This window comes from Equus caballus, chromosome 5 (assembly GCF_041296265.1).
Source record: "Equus caballus isolate H_3958 breed thoroughbred chromosome 5, TB-T2T, whole genome shotgun sequence".
NCBI lineage: Eukaryota > Metazoa > Chordata > Mammalia > Perissodactyla > Equidae > Equus > Equus caballus.
The window spans coordinates 65704660-65723016 of record NC_091688.1 but is presented as its reverse complement, the minus strand read 5'-3'; the positions used below and the strand labels follow the sequence as shown (position 1 = coordinate 65723016).

Genomic DNA, 18357 nt, shown 5'->3' with positions numbered 1-18357 from the left:
TTGTCAAATAAAAATATAATGTATTCATATAAGTAATTTTAAATTTAACAAGGGTAAAAATAATTTTAATAATATGTTTTATCTAACCTAATATGTCCAAAATATTATCATTTCAATATGTATCAGTATAAAGTTACTAATGAGATATTTTACATTCTTTTCTTTTTGTACTAAGTCTTTGAAATTCGGTGTGTGATTTATGCTTACATCACACTCATTTCAGAGTAGTTACATTTCGAGCAATTAATAACCACATGTGGCTTGTGGCTACCATATTGGAAAACACAGATGTGAACTGTTAAAAGGAAAAGAGAATGGAAGTGGAAAATTGATTGAATGAATTTATATTGCCAACTATATTTCAGTTTCTGTGGTTTTTTTTCTAATGTATTAGCTACTTTCATCTTTACCTGAGAGTGAGATGTAGTCTCTGCTGTGTACTTGAGCCAGCAGAGGCTCAGGAGAAAAGTCTGATAGTTTTGCCAAGTTGATTTTGCTCATAAATTCAAGAGTGCAAATTTAGTCTCAGGTTTGATCTCTTCCCATATAGATTTTAGTTACACTGAATTCTGTGTTGGCTGGTCGGGGGAGAGGATTGTGTTTTTTTCTGGATTGGCCATAGCTACCAAAACAGTTTTGATCCTGGGAAATAGTTTTGGTGTTCAGTAAAAACCATCTGGGGATTTTTTATATTTTTCCACAAAGGGCACCCAACGACCTTATACAGTTATACCATAAATAATTGGAATGCTATTTCTGCATTTGGATCTCCAAGAGATTGACTTCTTCTATGTAATCTATGAAGAAATTAACTTTCACACCTCCGTTTTATTAGCCCACTTTGAAAAACTGAGTGCTGAACTGTTTGGTCGCACGCTTGACCCTGAAAAGGAGTCTGTTATGAGATGACAAGTTGGAAAGTTCATAGTTAAGAATAGGAATAATAGTGATGACAATGATGATGATAATAGTAATTGCTGACATTTACTGAGGTCTTACCGTGTGCCAGGTGCCATGCTAAGCTCTTTTTACGTATTAGGTCATTTAATTTTCACAAAAATGCTATGAAAGTGTACCGTCTTATTCCCATTACATAGATGAGAAAACTGAGGCATAAAAGAATTCACGTGGAGGGGCCAGCCGGTGGCCAAGTGGTTAAGTTCGCCCACTCCACTTTGGCGGTCCAGGGTTTCACTGGTTCAGATCCTGGACATGGACATGGCACCGTTCATTAGGCCATGTTGAGGCGGCGTCCACATGCCACAACTAGAAGGACCCACAACTAAAATATACAACTATGTACTGGGGGGATTCGGGGAGAAAAAGCAATAAAAATAATATTTTTAAAAAAACAGAAAACAATTCACGTGGGGTTGGGATGCAAATCCTGAGAAGAGCAGTTCTGTTCTCTTCTTCACTACGGGAGAGATGAATGCTCCTTGATAGAATAACTACTTGTTTCAATTGTCCAGGTTTGCAAATGATGATTCCATCTTTGTCCAGCACTAATAGCCCCATGCATCACTAGTTTGCAGCTAACAAGGCTTATCTTTAACTTATTCCTAACCTGCTCCTGTTTTTGCTGGTTTCAGTTTACCCTCTAACACTTACCCCAGTTCACTCTTCCACTCCAGTTCTTTCTATTTCGTTTGTACTCAGCCTTTTACTCTCTTGTGACTACTTTGAGGAGGGTAACACACCTTATTCATTCCTTAGGTTCCACTCCCAGCTGTAGCTTCTTGTTGAAAATATGATTGGGTCTGCTTAGCTCCTTAAGAATGTTTACAGCTTCTTGCACTGGCTTCTGAAGATTCTGTTTTGCCCTCTAGGCTCTTGGGCTTTTATTTTATAAACTAGAGTAATGTGTAAGGAGGATATTTGAAGAAACCCGAGAGACTAACTGGATTTGTTATGAAATAGATAGACAGTGACTAAGAGAAGATAAAGAGAGGAATGGGGAGAAACTGAGAGATATAAGGAAGGCTAGGCCACGTTTGGGGTTGAGTTAATGGGAGCTTGGAGTAAGGAAGGAAAGGTCTGGAGATCATTAATTATGTTTGTGGGAGAAATGAGGATGGAGGACTTGAAAATGTTTTACTGTACATTGTGAATTGAATCTCTGGCATTTTCTTGATTTTCAGTTACACTGGATAGATATCAAACTAACATTTTGCAGAAAGAACTCTGCTGGGATTGGGCAGTAAAGGGGTCCCAACCTTCTGCTGGTGTCAGATGGAAACTTCATTACCACCATTTTCACTGTCTTCTAGGCATTAAATCTTGGTGTCACCATTGATTCTTTCCTTTACTTTGTTCTCCACTTCCAGTCAGTCTAATGCCCACCAAATCTTCCATCACCTTTCTATTCAATTTAGTCCAGCTCCTTGTTCTCACACCTAGATTCTTAAAGCTACCTCCTAGCTTGCTTCCCCGTCTGCAGTCCATCCCCCTTTCTTTATGTCTTGCACTGCAGTCATCATGACATTCCACTTGTTTCTAAAGATGTCTCAGTCCCTGTCCTACACATTAGTGAAAATAGACTGACCAGGCTCTAGGCCAGTTCTGGACCCTTTCTGGCTTCCCAGTGAGATCTTGTGATTTGTAAGTGAAGTATGAACTAATGTTTGAGATTTGGGCAGTATTTCTCTAAATAAAGAGAAAAGAGAAAGGTAATGTTCTTCTTTGCCTGATATACCAGAAGCAGTTCATATAGCAGAGAGAGAGTTGAGTTAGAAGACATATAATTGCTTCTTCAGTTGTTGAGAAATTTTATATTTTGTTAAACAGAAAAGCTGATTGCGGAAACAACTTGCTTTACATTCGTTTGCTCATCATTTGTTGACTATCTACTGTGCCAGGAATTGTGCTGCATTTGAAGATGGATAAGATACATCAGGGATTATTTGTGTGCCTGCTCCTAGAATCCTAACCGAATCTTGCTTTTTGATTCTTCTTCGTGACTTGATTGAAATGACTCCTAATATTGGACTCAACTTGAACCTCTTGGTTTCCCTAGAATGGAATCTGTAAAACCAATGAAGAAAGCTAACTGTGAATGAGACATCTGCCGTAAAAACCGTAAATGACTTTCTGTTCTCCAGTTAATCAAACCCAATCACTTCTATTCAGCTTTCAGTGCTCTCTAAAATCACCTTCACATTCTGTAGTTAAACTTATCTCCCACTACCTCACAGCCCACCCTCTGGCCTCCCAAACATTAGGTTCATTTTCACCTTTACAAACATTTATCTTATATAGGTTCTATGACATACCTGAACCTTAGTTTCTTCATCTGTAAAAGTAGAATAATTTATTTCCCTCATAGGGAATTGTAAGGATTAAATGAAATGACAAATATAAAGCCCCTCTCACAATTCTTAACCATAAAAGGTGTTCAGTGATCACTGACCCCTTCTCCGTTCCAAAATGAGAATGTCTTCTCACCTGTGCAAACCTGAGACAACTTGGAAAGCCAAGACTCTGCCTCCTCTAACTCTTTCCTAATGACTTTCTAACTTTCATACCTCTCTTTAACAATAAATGCTTGCACATAGTGTCTGCAAATTAGACAATTCATTTCTATATAACCTACCCAAAATAGCCCTGTAGAGGACATTTTCTTATTTTCCAAAAGACACATCTTTCTCAATTTTGTCTTGCTACTACATTGTAGCTGATAAGGAAGAATCAACCTCATTGTAAACTAATCTATCACATCAAGCATAATGCTTGGCACATGATAGCTGCTTAATGTTTTTTGTCATTTAATTTACTTTGGTTCATGATGGTGGTTCTGGTAGACGAACAGCCATTCCAACCTCACAAAAAATAAAGATTATATTTATGATTGGTAATTCACCAAAAGAATTATGTATCTGTTGATCTGAAAAAAATACATTCACATTTTAATGAAATATTGATATTATAAATATAATAAATTTTGGTATATTATATCTATATTATATAAAGATACATCAGGTATGAACTTAGGCAAGAAAATTGGGTTTAGAGAAAATGTATTTCAATGTGGAAATGCTCGGAATAGGACATCCTAGAAGAAGACAAGGAATGAAATCAACTGAAAAGAAGGAACAAGAAGGAAGAAAGAAGAATCATTTTACTTCAGCGGGCTCTAAAATACACTGCCGACGTCCCAGACACTGGCAAGACCAGACTTTGTGAACCTAGAGCCCAGATAGTTCTGGAGGCCCTCTTTTAAAAAAAGAAATGCAAACCTACAAACACAAAATTAGGTACAAGGCCTGAGAAGCAGCTTGTGTAATTGAGGGTCTCTGAGGTGTAAGCTTCATTAGCTTCCTAATGAATCAAACTCTGGACCCAGGTAGAATTTTCAGAATCTCTGCAATTAGAATACCCATTTAAGCTTTAGCATGATAAACAAAGATCACTTCCTTCTTTTCCAGCAAAATGTGTCTGCTTCCTTGTTCTCCACCCATTTCAACCTTACCACATCTTACATTTTTCAAGGATTTGCACCACTGAGGCACTTCCATGCCTGGGCGTTATAAAATCACAACCACCTCATTCATGGCTTCTTCCCTCAATTTTTATTTAGTTCTCCATAATTACCTAAGAACCAATCAAATTCTTGGTGTTCAGCTACTCCTGTAAACTCAGAAGGATGCTGTGGGTTGGATGAGTAAGGCAAGACAGGATGAGGAAAAGAGATCTTCAGCTCTGAAACCACTAGAAGAAATACTCCTCTGACTGATGGAGAAAAATGAAGATAAAATGAACACCAGGAAAGGACTGGGACATAATTGCAGTTGGTGCCATTTGTCTTTGTCCTCCAACCTCACCAGAAGTCCCAGTAACTATATCAATCACCCACACAGGCATTCTGCAATTGGAGTTGGACTTCTTGTTTTTTGTTTGGTTTTATTTTGTTTTATACAATGTATTACATCATACAAATTCCATCTACAATTTAGGGATCTGAGTAGTTCTTTAAACTTGGTTATCTATTTGATCTCAATTGCCAACCTATGGACAAATCCTTCCCATCCTATTCTGTGCTTTAAAACCTACTTAATTTGTCCTCTTTTTCTCCCTGCCTTCATGTTTTCCTCCTTTTTACTTTTTTTATACCTATAAATTTTTGTTGCACACATATTATGTGCCAGTTCTTCCGTTCATAGAACTGTAGTGAGGGAGACATGAAAATAAACAACTGGAATTTAGCGTGATGAGTTGCATGATAATGCACGTGGTCCACCGTGGTCCACCGAATGGTGCATCTACATATATATACACACACACATACACTCATGGGTTGGTACGACTGACTCATGAAGTATGAAAAAAGCAAAAAGCACAGAGGCCAGATCTTGAAGGATCTTGCAAACTGGGGTAAGGGATTTGAACTGTACTCCTGAAGGTAACGAGAAATCATTAAAGAGCTTTAAGAGAGGGCATGGTACAGTTAGATTTGGATTTTAGAAGGATCACTGTAGCACCTATGTAGAGAAGAGATTGTAAGAGAACGATATAATATGGATAGAGATCATTTAAGAGGCCGTTAGAGTAATTCAGGAGAAAAATATTTTTTAAAATATTAAAAAACTAAGGAAAGCACTGGCGGTGTGAACAAACCTGTGGTGAGGAGTTGCATCCACAGAACTTGGTTGGTGAACAGATTGAGGAAAAAGAAAGAATATAAAATGATTCCCAGGTTTCTTGCTTGGAAAATGGAATAATTTGGTGTCATTCTCAAAGTCAAGGAAAACAGGAAGAAGAGAATTTTTACTACTAACTACTGATTATTGAGCACTTACTGCATGCCAAGGAGATGCTAAACACTTATCATGCATTATGTAATTTTATCTCGGATTAACGTCATGAAGTACATAGTATTAGATGGACTTTAAAGAAGGAGCAGTGAAGGCGCAAAAAGTGAAGTAGCTTGCCCAGAATTATGTAATAGCTAAGTGGTGGAACTGGAGTTGAATCCTAGGCAGATCTAACCCAGAGCCTTGGTTCTTCATCAATACGCCAGTGTTTATCAAAGTGTGATCTAGAGAGTATCTGCATCAGAATTATCAAGGGTACTTATTAAATTTCTGGGTTCAACTCAATCTATTGAAACAAAATTCCTCATGGGTGGGGACGGAACTCACCAGCTATTTCTTATGCACCTTAAAGTTTACGTGCCACTGCAATACATGGTATATATTACAACTAGGTGGAAGGAGGATAACAAATTCACTTTTTTTTTTTTTTTAATATGGAGATGTTAGTTAATGGAGCATGCCACCCAGATTGCCATAGGGGTGGAATGCAGCAAATATTGTCAGGCTGGAATTTGATGCTGGGATGGTTTAACTCACAATTCTCAGTCTTGCTAAGGCTGGTGTTGCTGCAAACATTCCAGGGTGGTTTGGATGAAGTATCATGAGCAGGAAAGGTGATGGAATGGAAGAAATTATCACCAAGCCAAGCCCCCCAGACTTCTCCTCCTTTATACTCTCGTTCAGTGAGTTTTGACACATACCTCCAAATGTGCCCCATGCATGAAATGTCTTTATGTTGTTTTCTTAAAAATGCTTGCAAATTTTTTTGCGTTTTACTCCATAAAATGTCTGTTTGTTTTTAATATAAAAATGTGTTTAATTATGTACCAAGGGGTGAAAGGGACACTCTAAGAAGTTGCACACTGTTGCTGCTTACTCCGTCTACCCTCAAGGACACCCAGTGCTCTCTCTAGGAGCATGAATACCAATTTGAGAAACGTGATTGTTGTTCGCAGAGATCTAAACTCCGCTAGTAAATTGCAAATATTTTGTTCTATTATTTCTGTGTTCTTCCCAATGTTTTTAACATAGTAGGTATCCAGTAAACAGCTAATGAGTTTGGAAGAGAGAAGTTTAAAAGAAGTAAGGAGTATGAGAAATCAGAACAGGCTCACCATAAACGAATCACTCAGAAAGTGCCACATTAGGACGTTCTCTTCGTGCTTCTCCTGATTAAGTGATTACTTCAGCAGAGGATGCTTTGGTCTTCCTATACTCTCTTAAAACTGGTGGCTTTCAGAAAATGGACTTCAAGTGGGTCTTGGACTTGCTTTCTCGTGTGAGAGAAGTAACCAGTTTTTGAGAATCAAGGCAGAACTTTCAGGATCCAAAATGCTCAAATCAACTCTTAGAAGGCGTGATGGTATCAGGACTCAGAAGGTGCTCACCTTCATGATCTTTAAACTCCCTTCAAGTTACTTTAACTTAAAATACTGACAGCACACTTCAGCTTTGTGTTATTAATATTTAAGTGCCTGCGTTCTGGTCTGTTTTCAGACTATCCATAAGGCAAAATACTGTACCAAAGTCTTTGAGCGATGTTTTTTAAGAAAATAAAATTTGAAAAGTAATTTCTCTACCAATTATAATAATGTCACCTTAGTAAAATGTTTTTCTGTATACATTCACTGTAAAACCCACTTGATTCCATTCATATTTATTTCTGCTTTAATTGATGCAAAGTAATGATTTAAATTGCTATATAGGAATCCATTTTTGTGGCTTGAGAATGTATTTGGTTCCTTGTTAGAAGCTTAGTCTTCTTGACCTCTGTAGCCTTCACCAGTTTGAAAATCCTAACCATAATCCTCTGGGGGATTTACACAGGTGTCTACTGAGGCCCATAATCTGTGATATGGTTTCCGGTATTCTCATTGTGGAAAGGTTAAGCCCTCCTGTCTTTACTCCTGAGTAAAAAAGTCCACACAGTGTTAGTATTGTCAGGGAGCAGATTGAAACAAGCAACAGCTTCAATCAGGTCTTAAGCCTGTATCTATGATGGGGAGAAATCTTTGTGATGAACAAGAGGTTCCATTAGGAAACAGAGCAATTGGTTTTTAATCTCTGGAGTTACAAGAACAAAACTCTTTATCCTCTATTATTCTTAGAGTGGCCATATTTCCCAAACTAAAATTTGAGACTCATGCTCTGGCAAATATATAAGTACTTTTTTCACAGCAGATTCAGAATATCTGAAGTTGGGACAATCCCATAGTATTCAGACTATTTAGTTAGAATGTGTATACCCGATGTTGGGACCCAACATGCCAATTAACAGGGCAGGTTATAAGTAAGATTGCACTACCATTTATAGAGATTGCTGCTCTTTATGTCCAAAGGGACAACAGACAACTGGAAACATACTGTCAGTATTGGTAGTGCTGACACTTATCTTTCAGATTTCTGGAAAAGATGTTCGCCATCTTGGATTGTACTAACCTCTGGTTCTGATTTCTCTCTCTCCTCTCTATGCTAATAACCAAGCTATAAGATCTGACGGGGGCACCTCAGCATGACTGATGAACATCAGCTGCCAGTTCAGAGTAGTCTGAGTGTCTTCAGAAAAGTCATAAAGGAGGGGCCTTCCCATGTTATAGCCGAGCAAGAATCCAGGAGCAGAAGGACTTCAGGAAAGGAGCAACCAAGAAGTTGCAAGAAGGGGATGAGAATAGGGGTCCCTCCCACCAAAAATTACTTCTCTGATATAGGGAGGACAATCAGCAGCCTTCCAAAAACTGTTCCTGGTTGGCTCTCAAGGAGCTGTAGTGAAAGAGAAAAGGAAGCCATCTCCTCAAGATGATAGCCCAGCCTAGTAGTTAAAGCATGGTGCTCATGTTTCGTGTCCCTGAGAAATGAGTAGTATACTGTGCTTCCAGTTTCTTCACCCTTTTAAAGCCTTGCATTGGCAAAGCCATAGTGTTGTCTATTTAGAAGTCACAGTGGGAACAGGTCGAGAGTGCTATCTTAGAATTTTGTGTCTGTTTCCCTTGCCTTCGTGTCTTCTTTATCTGTCACTTACCAATAAAACAAGCAAGGATGAGCCAGATGCAAATTGGTGTGAGGCAGTTCTGTCTCACTGTTTCTCACAATCGTCTGTGTTGACCCAAGTGCTTCTCACAACCACTTGTAAATACATGCCTGCTTGGCATGTAACTTACAGTTCAGTAGCAAATCTCCCATGAGAATTCCCTACATTTCCAACTGTCGTTCCCAATAGTTTGCCAATAGGTAAAGCTTGGAAGGGCAAGTTCAAAATGGTAGGAACCACATGCATTACACAAATACTGCTTAAGTTGGATTTTCTTTTAATCTGAAGGGTCTAGCAGACCTTAGGTGAAAGGATTTTCTTTTCACAGTAGCACTTGCCAGAGGAAGGCACTTGCAATAGAAACAATAAAAACATGGCTCAAATTTTATTTATCTCTGTAAATTCTGAAAGCACATTAAGGAAGAATAACATTCCACTTTGGCTACAAAGTGCTAATTAATAGCTAACTTCAATTCTCCCAGAGGTAAAATATTAATGTTATTTTTTAAATGAAATTAAGCTTCACAATCTTCTCCTAATTGTTATAAAAATATTTAGCAGCAATATCTGTCTAATTATTTAGGCATCTCTTAATGGTGTAAATATTATCAGCACAGTCATAAATATTTTCTGTTTTGTCCATAGACAATCAGTTAAGGATCTGTTGCTTGTAGGACTTAAATTAAGATCTATTTAAGGCTGCCTGCTGGCCACAAAATAATTACTTACACTTGCTAATGCCTGAATCTGTTAGATTTAGCAGCAAGAAGCGCTCTTTGTTTTCACAAGTAGGAGGAAGTTATTTTTCTTATATAAATTTCATTGTTGATTGTATTAGAGAGGATTAGGGTGGGGTTGAAGTAGTTGAAAATTTAATTAATCTAATCCTTTTAACAGCAATTGTTTTCATATTGATAATTCTCTGTAACAACAGTATTATAAATCACACTCATGTGAAATATTTACACTAAATATTTTAACATATAATCTCTCCCCAGCTTTCTCTTTCTAGAATGGTAGGATTTTCGGCTTCTTCAGCTTTCTTCTTTTATTTTGTTTCTCACTCACCTAAGATGGAAGGTTTCCTCTCAGAGGACCAGAATGAAATCTTTTTTTTTTCTCTGCTAATTTTCTCTCAATGTCATTGTCTCTCAGTAAATTATGTTAATGGGCATCGAATCATTAATCTCCTAAAAGAGCAGGAGTACTAGGAAACAAGAAGAGTTCGATTGATCTTTTTTTTTTTTTGGTGTCTACAGTCATTTAGTGTAGATTTTCACTTGAAATGATGTGTTTACTCATCAATTTCAATAAATTGTTATGCAGCTGAAATTATCACTAAGATTCAAGTCAGATAAAGGAGGAAACTGTCATTCTGGTCAACCTCTGATCATTGCCAGTGTAAACTGGGAATTGTTCTCAATCTGCTCAAATGTCACATTATCGAGAAAAGAATTGCTCTGACCTCCCAATATAAAATTACAATCAGTATCCCTCCTCCAACACCGTTCTCCCCTTTAATTGGCTTTATTTTTCTCCATAGCAGTTATCGTCATGTGATATTATGAAACTATATAGTTGTTTGCTTAGTGCATCTCCTGCAACTAAGATGGAAGCTCCGCTGAAAGCAAGGACCAGGATTTGTCTACTTCTGTATCTTGAGAGCCAAGACAAGTGCCTCATATATACTAGGCCATCAACAAATCATTATCGAATGCATGAAGCTTTTCTCTCATTTTCCAGTTGCCTAAAGCACCACATCAGAGCATAACAATGAGATTTCTCCTTGTCCTGGTGTGCATTTTGATGGTTTATGACTTGATGTAAATGTAAGCGTTTATCCTGAGCTGGCTGTCCTGCTGAGCCCCAGTGGAGGAGTGTTCCTACGGTACAAAAGAAGCGACTGAGTGCTTTATGTGGGCACATCTTCACTGAAGGACTAGAACCTTGGCTTGTGCAGTGCTATTTGGGATCCACGTGTTTACAATTTTAAAAGTAGTCGAAAGCAGAGACTCTCAAAGGATGCTCTCCAGGACACTATTTATATGGTATATGAATAGGGGTTACTAAAACAAGAAGGGGCTCCATGGTCAAGTTTCTGAAACTAGGTGTTACATGAAGCTAAGGAGGGTTCTTCACTTCAAGGCATCTCAGATGTATGATAATGCTAATTAGGGCTCTCTAAGACAGGAGATCTTAGGCTCTGTTTCCCAAACTCATTTGATCTTAGGCCTGTCCTTTCTACTAGCCAACCCTGTTTCTAAGACTGAGTTGCATCATAGGGAACTCCATTGACTTGGGAGTTGAACAGGTCAGGACAGGGGCAGAAGAAGGTTCTGGCTCTGCCCCTTACTCATTTTGTTGTATGACATTGGGCCAGTTACCTAACACTTCTCTATGCCTCAATTTTCTCTTCTGTAAGGTAAGGATGAAAAAGGATTATCCAGAATAATGTACGTAAAGTGTCTGACCCATAAGTGATAAATAAATGGTGGTTATTGTCATCACCTTTTATTGAATGGGGGAATGAATGCTTTTTAGATAGATAGCTTCAAGCACATTGTCTACGACAGGTTTGCTAGTATAGACCCATTCCCAGAATCAGCCTGCTGTGCCTCCTCCTTTGTCCCAGGACCCTGTGTCCATCTGAGAAGCTCTATGCATCCATGTTGAAGTCGAAGAAATGCTATCTTTCAACATAACTTAATATAAATGTCTGATAACTCACTTCAAGTGTATCTTGCAGAGTCTTCCTGTGTTTTGATACCCTTAACCTAAGATGAAGACACTTTTGTCGGGAGGAAGGTGGTAGCATCAATGTTAATGTTTGTGCAGATGGCTACATGCTGATAGATTTTGAAGTGACCATATTTTTTCAGTAAATCTCAAATGAAGGTGTGATTTGTGTAAATCTGACCCCTTCCAGTAAAATGTGCATTTACATATATTTAGAATTTATAAATCCTGACAGATTCCACAATATTTATAGCCCTCCATAAAAAGCCTTTGCCAGTTTGCAGAGCTTAGCATTTGGCTCTCTGGTGTGCTTAAGAGAGTTTAAATAATAATAAATTTGGTGATTTATTCCACCTGGAACAGAAACTTATTTCCCCCCCTTGGCTCGTTTTGAAGGAGATACTATAAATAGTGCCACAGACGCTAAGATCAGGAATAGGGAATTGAAATTCGAGAGAGAAGTACAGAAACATTTCCATTATCACTGATGCCTTGAATGTATTTTTAAAACAGTTCTGTTCCTCAAATAATGCACCTTCTCTCCTTTATCCTGCCCCTTCTCAATTATACTTGAGTTCCCCAAACCTGTTGCCAACTTTAGGATTCAGTTGCATTAATGGGAAAGAGAGAGTGAAAGTATTAGCTGACTAAGTAAGAGAAAGTTGCCTCTTGGGAGGCAAAGCAGTTCTCGACTGTTCATCTTAGATTTCACAGGAGTCAGCCCTGTAACTGAACGTCGATGTCTAAGGTGTAAATTCATTATTTGAGACCCAGCCCATGAATCCTGCAGGTGTGATGAAAAGCTTAGTTCATGAAAAAGAAAAAAAGTCTAATTGCAATTACAAGAGAAAGCCTAAGGACAAATGTCAGAGGGTCGATTCTTTCACTCATCCGTGCTTATAATTACCTAGTACAGGATTAGAGAAATACCTGAAGAGTTGACTCTAAATGATACCATTTGTTTTCTTAAACAGAAAATAAACAAAACTCAGGGAGCCTGTGAGTGCTGTAGAATCTACTGATGAAAGCTGAGAGCAACCACTTAGTGTAGCATAAGTGGGGTTACAACTTTTTGTGTTATGACAAAGTGACTTATTTCCAGCTTCTTATTTGAATGCACTATGAAGGAAGTAGCTTTTGTGAAAGGGAAAATAATAATAACGGCTAACATCCATGGAGAGCTGACTATGGGCTGGCACAGAGTAACACATCAAGTGGCTGTGGCTCTTTGCAACACCCTTCTAATGAAGTACTGAATTCTCCTGTCCTGATAAGCTGGAGCACACCCCCACCCCAAGTCTCTCCTGAGCTGTCCCCTTGCCTTTAGCTAATATGATGGCAGGTGTTTGGACTGAGCCCCAGAGCCTGTAGTGTACCACATTGTCATGATTTGTGGTGAACAAAGTAAATGCTTTAAAAGCAGGCTTTATGAAGCAGGGACCTAGTTAAGTATGATGGATTTGAGGCAAAGAAAAAAGAAGTTGAATGCTGTATGGGGGTATTGTTTCCTAAACAGGACACAGGTATCTACGCTTCGTTGCTAATTCTAAAGCTTTGCTTGAAAAATGACTTTTTAAAGAACTGTGCTCTTGAGGAACGTCCTTGAGGCATGGAAGAGTTTTCTTGCTTTTCTATAGCATCTTTCTAAGAGGACGTGAAGGTATTGAGCTGTTAGACAGTTGCTCAGTGTCTTTATGCTTCTGGGGCCACATTATGGGTCTAACACATACGGGATAAATAAACTGTTTTCATTTCCTAAAGCCCATGGAAGGAAAATTACCATATTGCTTCTTTTTTTTTTTTTTAACTGTTAAGAGAATCCAGTTAGGGCAAATAAAAATGATTACTGCACACAGGTTTATTTTCTTCCTGTCTTTCCTAGCCTCTTATTCAGCAACAGCAATATGGCAAGACTTGTGTCAAACCAGTGTTTTGATGCAACTTCTTTTGTTCTTCTTCCATAGGGCAACCCCTACATGTGCAATAATGAGTGTGATGCAAGTACCCCTGAATTGGCGCATCCCCCTGAGCTGATGTTTGATTTTGAAGGAAGACATCCCTCCACATTTTGGCAGTCTGCTACTTGGAAGGAGTATCCCAAGCCTCTCCAGGTTAACATCACTCTGTCTTGGAGCAAAACCATTGAGCTCACAGACAACATAGTTATTACTTTTGAATCGGGGCGTCCAGACCAAATGATCCTGGAGAAATCACTCGATTATGGACGAACATGGCAGCCCTATCAATATTATGCCACAGACTGCTTAGATGCTTTTCACATGGATCCTAAATCCGTGAAGGATTTATCACAGCATACGGTCTTAGAAATCATTTGCACTGAAGAGTACTCCACGGGGTATATGACAAATAGCAAAATAATCCACTTTGAAATCAAAGACAGGTTCGCGTTTTTCGCTGGACCATGGCTACGCAATATGGCTTCCCTCTACGGACAGCTGGATACAACCAAGAAACTCAGAGATTTCTTTACAGTCACAGACCTGAGGATAAGGCTTTTGAGACCAGCCGTTGGGGAAATATTTGTAGATGAGCTACACTTGGCACGCTACTTTTACGCAATCTCAGACATAAAAGTGCACGGAAGGTAAGAGAACATCTGTCTGACTTGAATGAGAATGGGTGTGTTCAAAGAAAATGCCAGTGTGTTGGTCCCACAATTGTAGAGTGACATTTGTCACTTTCTACTGCAACCTTTTCTCGGGAACAGCAGCCTAGAGCTGGGTTCTGAGGCATTTGAGACTTTTCTTACTCAGCAGTAATTGTGATCCCAGACTTGCTGTCACTGAACCTGAGCCTGGCAGGATTTCTTAGAATTTAAAAAAAAGCAAAAAAAAAGAAAAAGCATCTTATTTGAGACCAAGGAACTCCCTAGGTCAGGAGATAGTTTCAGTCTTTAAGGCAGTGCAGCTGGGGGAACAAGGCTGGTTGCTCTATAAAAGAGACTCAAAAAGAAGAAATACATTTTTCCATCGTTTTGGAATGCAAGAATGGGTTCCAACATGGTACAACTCTCTGTTTAAGCTTTGTTATATTGCACAAGAAAAGTTCTGGAAATGAAAGTTATAGTAGTTTAAATTTATTAAATCGGAACTGAAAGCGGTTAGGAAACAGTGCATTTGTTAAAGAGGGACAGTCTCGACATTCAGTTTGGGATGTTATTGTTTTCAAAAGATATACTACCTTTTAAAATATGGACTGAGTTGGGCTCCTTTTGTTTGTAGGTCACTTACAGATGGACCAGAGTTTAAACACCTTGATGGTCACAGCTAGACATTTCTTTGCTTTTGCTAACATACCAGAGACACAACTGAGCAAGTTTCTAAGAATGTTGAAGATGTTTAAATGAAAAAGTTGAATAATGAGAACCTGGACCACTGACATAGAAATTTTCAACCAGATTTTTAAGTGTAGTATGTTATCAAAATAACCAACTGATGGAAGCATGAGATAATGAGTTTGGAAAACTAAAGATAAGGGTGGAATAGACAGCAAAATGGAAAAAAAGGAGAGCAAAGCCAAGACAATGATCATTCTAAAAATGCCAAGCTTGCTTTAAATCAAAATATATGAGGGTAAGAATATAAACAGTACATAAATCATGTAGGTTTAATTAAGTAATCCTAAAAGTTAAACAGATCAGGCAGGATTCACTAAGTTTACTCATCTCTATTATCCCTTAAGGCAGTCCCATCCTCTGAAGTTGGAAAAAATGTTGAGAATTGACTCAAACCATCTTTAATAAAAATGCTATTATATTTGTGTACTAGAAGGAAAGAGAGGTCGCAGCTGTTAAGTAAGCACCATAGTGGGCACACAGAGTGGAGCGATGAGCTTGACCTCAGTTTGGTGGTAAAGGTTTCGAAATCTTGCCTTGTGGAATCTTACTTATGGAAAGTAGCAGGAACTGGCGGCCACTTATTCTCAGCTTTGTTCTAGCTTCATGTTCTCATGGAAGAGTCAAGAATCTTTAGCTTTGGAGCTTCTTTAAAACTTTTAACCAAGGTTTGGTGATGTATGGCGAAGATATCTTTAAAGCAAAATAATATATCTGAGAAAAATATGCACTGGTACAATATTGAGCTTGTGGGTTCCAGGGTTTATGTATCAGCAGGGCACCACGAGAGGGCAATATGGAGCTGTCACCTTAAACATGAGTTTGCTATTTTTAATAAAATGCAGCCATTATACTCATGAATATTATAGCAAAGGATCAGGTTCTAGTGTCTTATTCTTGAGGACATATCACATATAAAAATAATTGATGTTGCTATTGTTAACAATAGCATACCACAACAAAGGACCAGATATTCTCTTCATCTACAAGGATAAATGCCAAAATTAATAAGCTGAGATTTGAATTTGAATCCTAGTGTGATCTACATTGTTAGAATCATCTAGGTCAATTTCCTTACAGTTTCAGAAATCCTTAATCTTAGCCAAAATCCATACAGCCCAGCTTCCCCTCACACTCTCGTTTTCTACTTGTAGAGAAGGCAATCTTGTGAAGCTTTTTGGTTGGGAAATAACCATTGTTGGGGCTTATTTCTGCTCTTGGAGATTCATTTTTGTTTCTTCTGACTATTTCAGAGAAAGTATAAAATACACTTTAAGCTACAAGCATCTTACGTGTTCTTTATTGGGGTCAAACATACTATCTCTTGGTGGCACGTTAGAAACGTAGAATCCCACCAGATTTACCAGTTCTCTTTAATCCTTCATCCTAGTCATGTCCTCCAGCTGCATTTCAGTGGCTCTGAGGAGTTTTCCTCCCTTCTCTGGGACTCACCTCCACTGTCTTTTCCTGTTCACCAGTCAACTGTAAGCTGGTGAGGAGGCAGCTGGGCAAGAGAGAAAGGTCCAATAGAGGTGAGCCCTTTCCATAAGGTCCCACTCTGTCACCTCTAAACTCTGTCCAAATTCCTCAGGGCAAAACTGATGCTGGCATGTACTGTGCTAGGCACCAGATGGCTGGGGTATTTTTAGTCTTAGGGGAGGGACTGAAGAAGCAAGGCCTGATGGCTCGGGCGTGTCTCCAGGTTTTAAGTTATATAAGGAAGATGGAGCCACTAAAGGGAACAGTTGCCTTGTTGCCTCAGTCGCAGGCCTTTCAGCATAGAAGCTGATAGAAATTTTACTCTTGAAATTTTCAGTAGGATTAGCAGTCTAGGTTGTCTTTTTCTTATATAGCAAATCATCTGTAGGAGGATTGAACATTAACTGATGATCTTTAAAAGAAAGTTGTAAAGGTTTCTTTTCATGAATATCGTAATACAAACTTTCCAAAATATAGCTGGTCTGTGTTTCCCTGAACTCCCTCTACCACCATCAAAGAAATGATTGCAACATGTAGTATGCCTTTATATGTCTATATCTGCTCACTATAATGATATTTTTCTACGTGTCACTCCACCCCCACCATAATGTGGGAATTGGCGTGAGTTATTTGGGGAAGGTAGGCAACTATCCATAGGATAGTTGACAGGCAATAGGAGATTTTTCACCTTGAAATATTAAGTTCTGAAACAAAAATAGTCAGAGAGTCTTTGAATTGACTGGCTGTGAATTCCAGTTCTCTACTTCTTTTGCACATGTGTATGTGGTCTTTATGTTTTATACTGGCTAGTATTGTTTGGCGTAAAAATGATGTTTTGATTGTTATTAGACTAATGTAGCATTTATATTCTTTTTAGTATGTGACACATCAGATACCTATTTTACTGGTGACAAAATACCTTTTGCTACATACTTGTTTTGCTTTCATTTACTCTCCCTTATTGTGTATTTATTAAGATAATGGACGAAAAAGAGGAAATATGGCTGTTTGCAATCTCAGCGACTCTGTAGTACTTACATTGTTCAATAAACCTAATAATCTTCATGGACTAATTCTGACTTATGGATGTCCTGCTTCAGTAAATCAGGGTGATTTTCTCTAGTGAATAATAGACGAATGCAGTGTGCCAGTACCTTAATTAAAGAGTGGCTCTCCTAGTCTTGATCTCATTTTAATTTACAGGGTAATACTACAATAATATCACTAATGGAAGGTACATTAAAGGGCATCAAGTAGCATTAACTGTATTAAATTATAGTACTTGTGTTAATTAACTGCTGGAGCAAGATGGTTCTAATGGCCAAAGAGGTCGTCTAATGCATAAATAAAATCTACTCAGAGGAGAGGTGAGAGGAGAAACGAGGAGTAGATGTTTCTTCTGAACATCTTTTTATACAGATATGGACTTAAATTCACAGGCTGTTAAATACAGATATGGTCCAATATATTTTCTTAGTTACACATTTGGAAGTTTTGATTTTTAAGTGTTTTGTTTCCTTCTGAGTTTTCCATAGTTAAATTAATTGAAAACTTGAACATTATATTTGTCAGATGCATAGATTTAATAAAATATAAACTCAATATTATTTCTTATTTCTTTGAGATTTTGAGATGAACAGTTTCAAGGAAGGAATGTGATTTATTATAATAAGGTTAAATCTGAAAGACAAATGAATGTCTGATAATATGCTCTTTTATTTGTAAGGTGTGCTGTCAGCAATGTATCAAGGTACTGGTTTCAGACAAGATAATAGAAATTCTATTTCAACCTCAAGAACTTTAGAACAGAATTGTAAGAACTTTATTCAGTTGCCTAGAAAACTCTAACCCATGTCTCCATTACTTGCCTTGTTACACACAATATTCCTAGACATAATTATCTGAAATTTTTTCTCAGTGGTGTGTCCTCATTCGTCATCTCTTGCAGC

At 38.1% G+C, this 18357-nt stretch overlaps 1 protein-coding gene across 14 annotated transcripts in view; it reads left to right on the top strand.

Moving 5' to 3' along the window:
* NTNG1 (netrin G1) overlaps positions 1-18357 on the top strand; it is a 310207-nt gene that overhangs the window by 148021 nt on the left and 143829 nt on the right. For all 14 annotated transcript variants that reach the window (XM_070267261.1, XM_070267252.1, XM_070267259.1 and 11 more), the window contains exon 3: positions 13539-14179. In XM_070267261.1, coding sequence (XP_070123362.1) covers positions 13539-14179 — 641 coding nt within the window. The remainder of the gene's footprint in view (positions 1-13538; positions 14180-18357) is intronic.